Source organism: Pseudorasbora parva, chromosome 1 (genome assembly GCF_024679245.1).
Source record: "Pseudorasbora parva isolate DD20220531a chromosome 1, ASM2467924v1, whole genome shotgun sequence".
Lineage (NCBI taxonomy): Eukaryota > Metazoa > Chordata > Actinopteri > Cypriniformes > Gobionidae > Pseudorasbora > Pseudorasbora parva.
Window position 1 is genome coordinate 31,227,819 of NC_090172.1, and position 10,461 is coordinate 31,238,279.

A 10,461-nucleotide genomic window follows, 5' to 3' on the forward strand; every position below is an offset into this window, starting at 1 on the left:
GCCTACAGAGCTAAACTGGATCGAATTTCTATCTTTTCTATCATTTCTATTCTAATATTATGAATGCATTAACTTTATTTTTAATGAATATCCAGCTCACATGGGGAAGACATTGTGCATTTGTTCCGTTATTTCACCACATATTTGTTTGTAATAGACTGGATTTGCAGACAGGATGTGATTACATGAATAAATGAAGAAATACATGTGAGTAAAAAATTGTATATATATATATATATATACTATATATGACTACTACAGATAGTATTGATTATGTGTACATGTCTAACTGAACATACCTTAGCACGCTGACAAAGGCTGGATAATCCAGTTGTGGTATATTGTGATTCAGGATCAGACATGTATGGGACAGGGCTCGCAAAGTCCAGGGTCCCGGGGATTTGTGTTTTCCAGAACGGTTACCAAACCGTAAGCCTGATCTTAAATAGTGAAATAACATTCCTTTCTTGATGTGGGTTGTTCACTCTCTTGACTTGATATTTGAAGGGTGCGCGCTGTGTCGGCTCACAGTTATATTCCTCGATCGGGCGGTCCAAGTAATGCTAATAAAAATAAAAAAATCCAATCAATCGCAGTTGGATTAGTGATTAATCTAGCAGGTCAAATTTACCCCTATATAATTTCTTTATTTTCATGCTGTGTTTGAGCAACGTGTAGGCTTATTGTAGACAGTCATACAACGTAAAATCAAATTAGGATTTTTTAAAATTAAGATCAAATTTTTGTTTTGCCATTTTTATTGTGTATTGATGGTGGTACTATTTATTCAAGTCTGCCCCAAGCCCAACCCCCCCCCCCCCCTCCCCCCCCAGAAAAATTATATTTACAATCTATGATATAATGAACAATTGTCATGATTACCTCAAGTTAACATGCATTTCTCTTATTCAAAATATAAATTATATAACTAAGGAAATTAATAATTAATTAGGTGAAACTGTGAGCTTGAATTTTTTCGTTCATAGGCTGCAGTGCGGTGGATTATTGTGGCACTTTATTGTTTATTTAGGGTATTTTAGTAAATAACATGGGTTATATTAATATGTGATTAATGACATGTTATTACAATATTACACCAACCAAATATGTATTTATTTTTTTCTAATTCTCATTGTATTTTCAGGCTTATTTAACATATAGGCCCTATTCACCAAAAAGTGACCAGAGTAGCCTGCTTATAGCATAAAACAACAGGACAAAAAAATAATAACAATTTCAGGACTCTAGACATTGTGAAGGTAGATGCATAATAAAGTGACATAATACGTTTAGCCGTATCAAAACAGTAATTATCTGCATGGGTAAATTTTACCCGCTGCCGGTTTTAGAACGACCCCGGGCAGTTCTAGTGTTAAAGTCAAGATGTAACTGAAGTAGCACAACATATATTTTCTTCAGTATTATAGCATACAACTCTATGAGATATTTTTTTAAAGGAAAAAAAATAGGGCTTTGGTTGTTGACTGGTCCATTGTTTATTTGGATGGAGGACGATCATATGAGTTGCAGTTCACTGAAAGGGGTTAAAGTGATTGGACTAAATCATTTGGACAGTCTTGCATACATCACCAGAGAGTATGTCACTTAACCGGAAGACCAAGTTATGACATACTGATACTGAAAATGTAAAAACTGCATGGATGAATCATTCAAAATTAATAAGCACTTATAGAAATTATATCATGCGAATATTCATTTCATGGCTACATTGGATGCATAATACTTTTAATATATGTGCCAGGGCTTGGATTTATAACAAGGAAGGGGATTTTATATAATGGGGAGTGAAAGTGAAAGATCAAATGTTCTCATGTGTCAGGAACAGGAAAGCACGTTGAGTTTTGTGCCAAGGCACCAGTATAGAACACATAGTGCTGGTGTATCCAAGCACTGCAGCTGCGGCTGCACAACTATGCACTGTGTAGAGAGTCTTTAAATCAAGATGCAAGCAGGGCCTCTCATCTGTTGTGCATGAAAGCTAAGGAAAAGAGAGGGGGAATAAGGGAGGAAGGGAGCGGGAGAGAAAGTTGAAGGAAGGAAGGAACCTTGCTCCCCAAGCACAGTAAGATGGGACGAGGAAACTGGACACCTTGTACAGAAAATTCCTCACACTGGACCTCTCCACCTAAATCTGCAAACCAGAGATCTCTTTTTGATGACAAACAGCAGTTTGTGTAAAAGCACTTTATAGGACCTTATACTGTAAGATATTATAGCATTTTTCACTAGCAACAAAAACTTAAATGGATAGTTCATTAACAACTTAATAATAATAAGTAACGTATTTTGAAAAATGTGCACAAAATGAACTTTCTGTGAAATATCTTATAACAAAATAAATTATACAGGTTTGGATTGACAAGAGAGCGAGTAAATCATGACAGGATATTCATTTTTGGATGAATAACCCCTTTAAATTGGCAATGCCACTGCACAGTGTTCGTTTACATAGCTTTCCCCCCACTTTAATACATTCTCATTGCACAAATGTTAAAGAGAATACGTTTTTCGTTGACTCTAAAACACACTGAAGCCAGTGAGTTCATTCACCCATCCCGCCCCCACCCCCCTCAGCTTTAGAGAACATTCCTTTCATAAATCTGTACGCCTGTGTTTTTTCTTCTCTCTCTCTCTCTCTCTCTCTCTCTCTCTCTCTCTCTCTCTCTCTCTCTCTCTCTCTCTCTCTCTCTCTCTCTCTCTCTCTCTCTCTTTAAGAAACCCGAGAATTTGTGCTCGGTATGTGGAGGAGCTCATTATGGTGCCTGCGGAGGGCACTTGGGAACCTTCAGATATTTCCAGCATCTTCTCTCGCAAAGCCTTTCTCATGCTTCTCTCATGCTAATGGACACACACACACACACACACATACACACACACACATGTCGTGTTTCCATGTTTTATGGAGACTTTCCATGTTTTATGGGGACTTTCCATAGGCGTAATGGATTTCATACTGTACAAACTGTACATCCTATCCCCCTACACTGCCCCTGCCCCTAAACCGACCCATCACAGGAAACATTCTGCATTTTTACTTTCTCAAAAAAACTCCTTCTGTGTGATTTATAAGATGTTTTCCTTGTGGGGACCTAAAAATGTCCCCACAAGGACAAGGATATCGGATATTGCCATCTTTGTGGGGACATTTTGTCCCCATAACGTAGGGATTACCAGGCCACACACATACACACACACAGTTAAGTTCAGTGCATTAGCGCTTATGTGTTCAAAGTCCCTCTTTTCTTTTAGATAGTAGGATTTGTTTGAGCTCTTACATTGCCCATGTGTTTTCGTTTCTATGTAGAAGCCGTTATTTGTGTGTATGGGTACATGTGAAAATGTCTGAAGCGATTATCTTGTTTGTCAAGGCCACTCTTTCCCTTTCTACACCGTGTCAGTGCTCCTCCTATCAAGAAGAGACCTTTCCCAGTCCTGTTCCCCCCACTGCAGTCTGCTGCATTGTATGGCATCACCCTCTATTTATCCTGAAACCTCTTCCCTCCTGTGAAGAATAAAAATCCATTTCCCTGTTCTACCACACAACCCGATTGCTGAGTTAAGCCTCTGAATAGACATTTGCATTCATTGACATGTTCCATGTTACTCAAAACAACACGTGTCTGAGGCCCAGCCCCACAGAACAAATTTACAAAGTCAATGACTCTTGGGACATTGTTGAAATGGTGACCTGCCAGTCAGATCTCTACTATCACACAAAATGGCGGAAAACAGGCCTTGAATGTAACTGTTGCAGCGGTCTACAGTACACTACTCTTATATTCATTTAGAGCCAACGCTGCACATGCTGAACACATGCTATTGAAACAAAGTGGGTTTGCTCTATGCATTAGGTTGCATCATACATTTATTTGAAATGCTCTTTTTAAGTAATACTAACAGGTTCCACCCATTCAGCACAACATTCACAAAACAGAACAAATTTTGGATGGTATAACAGAATGTTTTATTTTCTAAGCCAAGCCATTAAGTTAAAATGAACATTACCCACTGATTATCCCAACATGAAAATTTCAAAATGCTTCTCATCCTCAAATCTCCGTATTACATGGTGACAGAAATGTGTTCTAAATTAGATTATATACTATTAAATGCTAATCCAATGAACCATTTTAATATGCATCAGGCTCACACACAAAAAGATGATTCTTTTCATTCATTTTTACCATTGTTACTGTCCCGCATTTCTGTTCTGCAGTCTTGTTGTTGTTGTTTTTATTTTATTTTCTGTTCTGTTCATATGTAATCATCTCCCTGGTTTACATATTCAACCAGGCCTGCAAGCTCACCTTCTGCAAAGACAACAGGACACCGGCCACAAAGACTTCAAAGATCATCTGCTCTCTCTCTCTTTCACACTCCCTCACACCCTCCCATTTCCTTTTAGGCTTTCAACCTCACTGTTTCATTCTTATTTTGTTTCTTGCACTCTTAGCTCTTGGGTGGTTGTATTTCATTTTGGTTAACCAGAAATTCCTTTGCCTGAGAGAACACAACAGGCATTTTTCACATTTATTTTCAGAACGCCTGTGTTGTCAGACGTTTGATTCATTTGTTTGTTTGCATCAATATGGGATTCACATTTAAGGTTTGTTCCTCAGATTAAATCGACTCACTGTGGCACCTCTACAATTTCGCCGATCGTAGCTGGAACCGGAAAGTCACCAGCCATACTCAAGTCCTTTTTCATTTCACAGTCACTCAGCTCTTGAGGGGGTTCTTTGTCCTTCACACCATTTACACATGCCTCAACCGGTGACTCAAGGACATCCGCTATGTCTGGTGCCTGCTCATGGCACTCCCCATTTACCTCAGGGGGAGCCGACACAGATTCCTCCGCTGAGCCAGCACTCTCACAGTCTCCATTATTCAGCTTCTCATCTGTGACAGTCGGGGCAGTTTCCTCAAGGCTGAGCTCATTGGTCGAGGTTGACTCCAAGATGACAATTTTGGGAATGGACTCCTCTGAAATCTTTTGCTCTGCCGCAGGTTCGGGTTGTGTTGGCTCTGCGGGGGGCTCAGAATTTGCTTCTGTTAGTGTGACCTCAGGAGGTGCAGCAGATTCAGGCTCCATGACTGTTGTGGGTTCTTCCGGGGAAGGCACAGCCACCTCAACCTCCGCCATGCTCAATGCCTCGGAAACAGGTTCAGGCACTGGAGTAGACTCAGCGACTGTCTCTGGAGCTACTGCCTCAGTGATGGCCTCTGGTTCGGCTGTTACCTCTGTGGTTTCCCTGGCATTTGCAACCTCTTCAACCACTTTCTCTACTACCTCCTCTGTGACAGCTTCTATTGGCAAAGCTTCAAGTTGAGGCGATGATACAGGCTCCTCTGGATCCTCAAGTGCAGCTGTAGAATCCTCAGCTTTGGGGGCAGTTGCATGTTCCTCTGGTGGCTCGGCCACTGCTGCTGGTTGCTCAGATAGTATTATAGGTTCCTCTGCCACTGGTGCCTCTGGCACAGTTTCAAGTTCTTCGTGTGTAGCTAGAGGTTCCTCTTTTACTGGTGTCTTCAGTGCAGTGGCTGGCTCTTCAACCACAGGTTTCTCTGTTACTGGTGCTTCTGGTGCAGCAGCCTGCTCCTGGAGTGTAGCTGCAGATTCTTCTGCTGCTGGTGCATCTGCAGATTCTTTTGTCACTGGTTGCTCTGATGCAGGTGTAGGTTCCTCAGCTGCTGGTTTTGTGGGTGCAGCTGAAGTCTCCTCAGCTGCTGATGATTCTAGTGCAGCTGCAGGTTCCTTAGGTGCTGATGCCTCTGGTGCAGCTGCTGATTCTTGTGGCGCAGCTGCTGATTCTTGTGGCGCAGCTGCTGATTCTTGTGGCGCAGCTGCTGATTCTTGTGGTGCAGCTGCTGATGTCTCCACTGCAGCTGCTGGTACCTCTTGTGCAGCAGCTGTTGTCTCTACTGCTGTTACCACTGATGCAGATGCTGGTACCTCTGTTGCTTGTGGCTCTGGCACAGCTGCTGGCTTTACAGCTGCCAGTTCCTTTGGAGCGCTTTCTGGTTCCTTAGGTGCAGCAGTAGACGCCTCTGTTGTAGCCGCTGTTTTTTCTGGTGCAGCATCATCCTTCTTCACCTCTGCTTGTGCTGTTGAAGGAGAGGAGCTTTTGTCAGCTGGTGCTTCAGACTCCACCACTGGAACCTCCTGTTGTGAAGCCTCTGCCTCAGTCACAGGGGTCTCTGCCTTTTTCTCAGCTGGTTCAACTGCTGCCACAGCACTCTCCTCTTTCTTCTCTTTAGGGTCACTGACATCATAGCCCTTCTTCCGTTTGCTTAACTTGCCTCCCATGATGTCCTGTGGGAGCAGAAGAACATCTTATGTTAGCTATAAGCATCAGTCCATTTCATTCATTTAACATTTAACATTTAATCATTTAGCAGACGCTTTTATCCAAAGCGACTTACAAAAAAGGGGCATCATTCATTCAATGCATTTTATGTATACAAGTCCATACATTCACTTAGAATCGAAACCCATGACTTTGGCGTTGCTTGTGCCATGCTCTACCGTTTGAGCTATGGGATCATGTAAAAAGGCAACTGGCAAATAACCAATATGCCCACATGACAAGGCCCATTTCTTTATATAAAAAGCAGTCACTCAGTCATTTCAAGCAAATGCAATCCAACTCTTTTAAGGAGGAGGAGAATGTGACAAACAGTGACTGGTCTTAGGTCTTGTAAAAAAATATATTAATTAAAAATTTAGTCTTACAGTATTAAGGGAGCATGTGATTATTGTATATAATGGGCTTGACGGATTTGGAATACTTTCAATGTCCGAATCCTTTGAAAGCTTGACCTAACCTACTGCTAAGTTCAGAACCAATAGGTCAGTGTATTTTATTATCACTTCATTTGTAATTCTATCAAACTCTATATAGTTTCACTACAATAAATAAAAGCCAATATCATTTAATATACAATTATATAAAAGTATTTTACTTCTGTTAGCCTGTTTCATGTCTGGTTTGGTTATTAAAGCCACTTGGTTTGGGAAGGTGAAAAGATAAGATTTGAGGGAATGGCTGATAGATAACATGAACTGAATATAGCCATATTGGTCAATGCTACTTGATGCTACTTCTTTTGAAAATGTAATGTTTCATCATACAACAATATTATTTTCTTGTAACTGGCAATGAATCATATTAAGTTGATATGTTTAAATTAGTGCTGTCGAGCAATTATTATTTTTTAAACCTAATTAATGACATGCCAACAAATTTGGCTGGGAATATAGGCCCTACTAAATATATTTTTAAATCATTATGTTACATTAAAAAAGTATCAAATAGCATGAAATTTAAAAGTAACAAAAAAAACAAAAAACTAACATGAGGGTGAGTAAATAATCAGATTTTAAATTTTTTGGCAAACTATCCCCAAAATATGAAATTATTATTTTAATAAAAAGATACTCTAAATAAGAAACTAAAACTGCCAGGTGGTGGTAAATATCTAAAAGCCAGGTTTACTAACAGCTTACACCAGTGCAAACACTAAAAAAAAAAAAAAAAAAAAAACTGGCGGGGGCACAGATATATTTGTGGCTGACCTTATTGTGACGCATTGTAGTAGTTTCCCTTTCAGACACCAAATTTAAAAGGGGAGACTGGAATTTTTCACCGCTATTTAACAGCCACCAAAAAGCGCATGTCTTAAACAGGAAATATACACATTTAATGAATGTAAATTATCCTGCTCACATTATCCTGTGTTCTTTAATGTGCACACTGTCAGTAGATCGCACACAAACTTTCCACTCCCATCTGCACTTTTATGGGATTGCTCTCTCATGCTAATTGGCCCTGTTTAGTAAATCTGCCCCAAAATGAGCAAGATATTGAGTCATTCATTCATTTGATTCCTTCAAACAGCTGATTAATTCAAGAATAGAATAAATAGGTGTGTTCGGCTTGAAGCGGCGCTGTACAGACCAATCATAGTATGACATCAAAGTACCACGAGAGCGATTAGAGAGCAGGCAGCTCTGTATACTTTTGGAGAGAAGCACGGTACTTTGATGTCATGTCACTCTGCACAGCGCCACTTCAAGTCGTACACACCTATTATGAATTGGTCTTAGTTCACCCGATGGATTCGTTCAAAATACGGATTTGAGCAAAAACATACAATATTAGACTATGTCTAAAATATAAACTTCTTTTTATTGTTGTATAAAATCAATGTCAAACTTGCACTTGTGTGATATTGCTTTACTATCATCATATTATATAAATATGAGACAAACCCATAATTTATAATAACAGTATAACATTTTGTCCTGATATCTAGATTTAAGACTGCATTCCAACTGCATTCTTGGTCTGCATCATGTTCACCAATCAACTGTATGAAATGTGTCTGGGGCGGGGCGGGTGGCCAGGTGCTTTAAATCATTTTAACACATCATTATTCCATAACTAATTAATTCAATTAACACATTAAATGCTTAAATACTTAAATATATGTGGAATTTGCTTCGAATATATTATTAATGAATTATTAAAGTGAGATTCGTTTTTTCTCTCTCTCTCAACAGATATGGCACCAGATGCAACCTTTTAAAACCCGCAGTTATTACAACTCAGTAGACTAATATCACTTAAGCTGTAGCATGGTGGGGTTACAATAGGAGCTGTCCATAGTACTGCACTGGGGCAAACAAAGACCGGATACGCAGTCATGCCCCGGTCCAACCTGCAACTGAGTCCAACTGCTGAAATGTGCTGCTTATGTCAGCGCTCACTAAGGACCGTTTTTATTAGAGCTCAGTATGTATGCTTCACAGCCTCCATTATTCCTGCAAATCTAGCTTGACGAAATTATTCATTAATATGAGGTCAAGAAATGTCCTTAATAACGGTATGAAAGTTATGTCCTTGAAGACGTGGTGCAAGCATTTCAAACCAGCATACCCCATGACTGCCGGTTATAACAATGTGAAATGATTAGTGCTAAAAATGAAAAATGACTGATACATTTTTTTTAAGATCCACACCGCCCACCTCCCCTTCCCCCCCACACCCCATATCGACCAGCGCCTCCTCACGTCTGAATAAGATTTTTTTATTAATGCAAATTAACGCTTCACATTTCCTTAAAACAATGCTTTCTATAGGAAGATATTGAAATTAATTACCATTGAAATATAAGGGGTTAAACTGAGTAAGAGCTACCTGTAACCCACAGCTCCATTTAAACATGAACAAAATCTTAGCTTAGCTTACTTTAACTCATATTTAGCAACATTTATGAGACCAGCACACATTCCCATGATAATATTTAAAAAATGAAATGTGACATTTATAAAGTGACATTCAGATATTTATATGAAAAAAAATCACGCTACTTCATAATCTAAATCTAAAAATAAATGTACATTTTCAGTTTTCATAAGTAACAAATGGAAATAACGAGAACAAAGAACGGCTCGTGCAGTCTTGCCTTCAACTATCTCCAGCCCCAATACAACGCTTTGTTTTACCAGTGGGTTTTTTTTTCTCACGTTATTCAAAGAGACTATAAAACCGCGACCAAAATTTGACTAACCTGTTTCTCTCTTTCTGCTGAAATCCGTGTGAAAGAGCGCGTTGAAAGTACTTTCTTTTCTCCTGTAGTAGTGAATGTGATTCAGTCAGAGCCGGTCCTACTCTCTCCCTGAGGTCCAATCTGCGACTGGGCGTTTTTTCTTCTTTCACCCCTCCTGTTAAACCCACGGTTTGTGAGACATCTGTCGTTATCACAGCCTCTCCTGCCCACTGCCCACAATCCATATACCCTCCCTCTCCTCCTCCCTTCCCTTCCCCCTCACGTTGGGTGCATATTTTACTAGATTAGATGGGCTTTATAATGGGTTTTGGGAATAATGCCCCCTTTTCTTTCACTTTTTGAAGAGATCACTATAGCAACCGTATTCCTTTGACTTAAAGTTTGTGGATTTGCCTTTTTTCCACCTGCCTGATTGGTTTTAGCATGCATGCATTTCTCTCTCTCTCTCTCTCTCTCTCTCTCTCTCTCTCTCTCTCTCTCTCTCTCTGTGTGTGTGTGTGAGTGTGTGTGTGTGTGTGTGTGTGTGTGTGTGTGTGTGTGTGTAAAAACAGGGGTTACAGCAATTCTCCACCCCCATGGCTGAAAGAGAGAATGAAGTGAATTGTAAGCAGGGCCTTCGAATTCAGTTGAACAGTGTTGTTTTAACAGAGCAAAGACATCCAAAGACCGATCCTGTCCTAAGCAGTTATTCTGTTAAAGGAAGAACAACTCGATGTAACCATTGCTTAAAGACAGAAACTGAAAGACATTCTTATCTTGACGATGCCGAATGAGTGAAATTCTCTGCATGTCTGACCACCAGAATACTGTTTCTGATTGACACAAGGCAGCGAAGTCAAGAAAAGTGTAAGAGAGCCATGAGGTCAT

At 39.9% G+C, this 10,461-nt stretch overlaps 1 protein-coding gene across 1 annotated transcript; it reads right to left on the reverse strand.

The window, feature by feature from the left end:
* Nucleotides 1-3,961: 3,961 nt before the first annotated feature.
* Nucleotides 3,962-9,797, reverse strand: si:dkey-56m19.5 (fibrous sheath CABYR-binding protein). The gene is made up of 2 exons (XM_067437829.1): nucleotides 9,595-9,797; nucleotides 3,962-6,334 (listed from the first exon to the last, which is right to left on the reverse strand). The coding sequence occupies exon 2, from the start codon at nucleotides 6,326-6,328 to the stop codon at nucleotides 4,652-4,654; it is 1,677 nt and encodes a 558-aa protein (XP_067293930.1). The 5' UTR covers nucleotides 6,329-6,334; nucleotides 9,595-9,797; the 3' UTR covers nucleotides 3,962-4,651.
* Between the last annotated feature and the right edge of the window lie 664 nt (nucleotides 9,798-10,461).

What these genes read in the sequence shown, in the direction of transcription:
- si:dkey-56m19.5 (XM_067437829.1), bottom strand. Translation starts at nt 6,328, where the DNA reads ATGGGAGGCAAGTTAAGCAAACGGAAGAAGGGCTATGATGTCAGTGAC.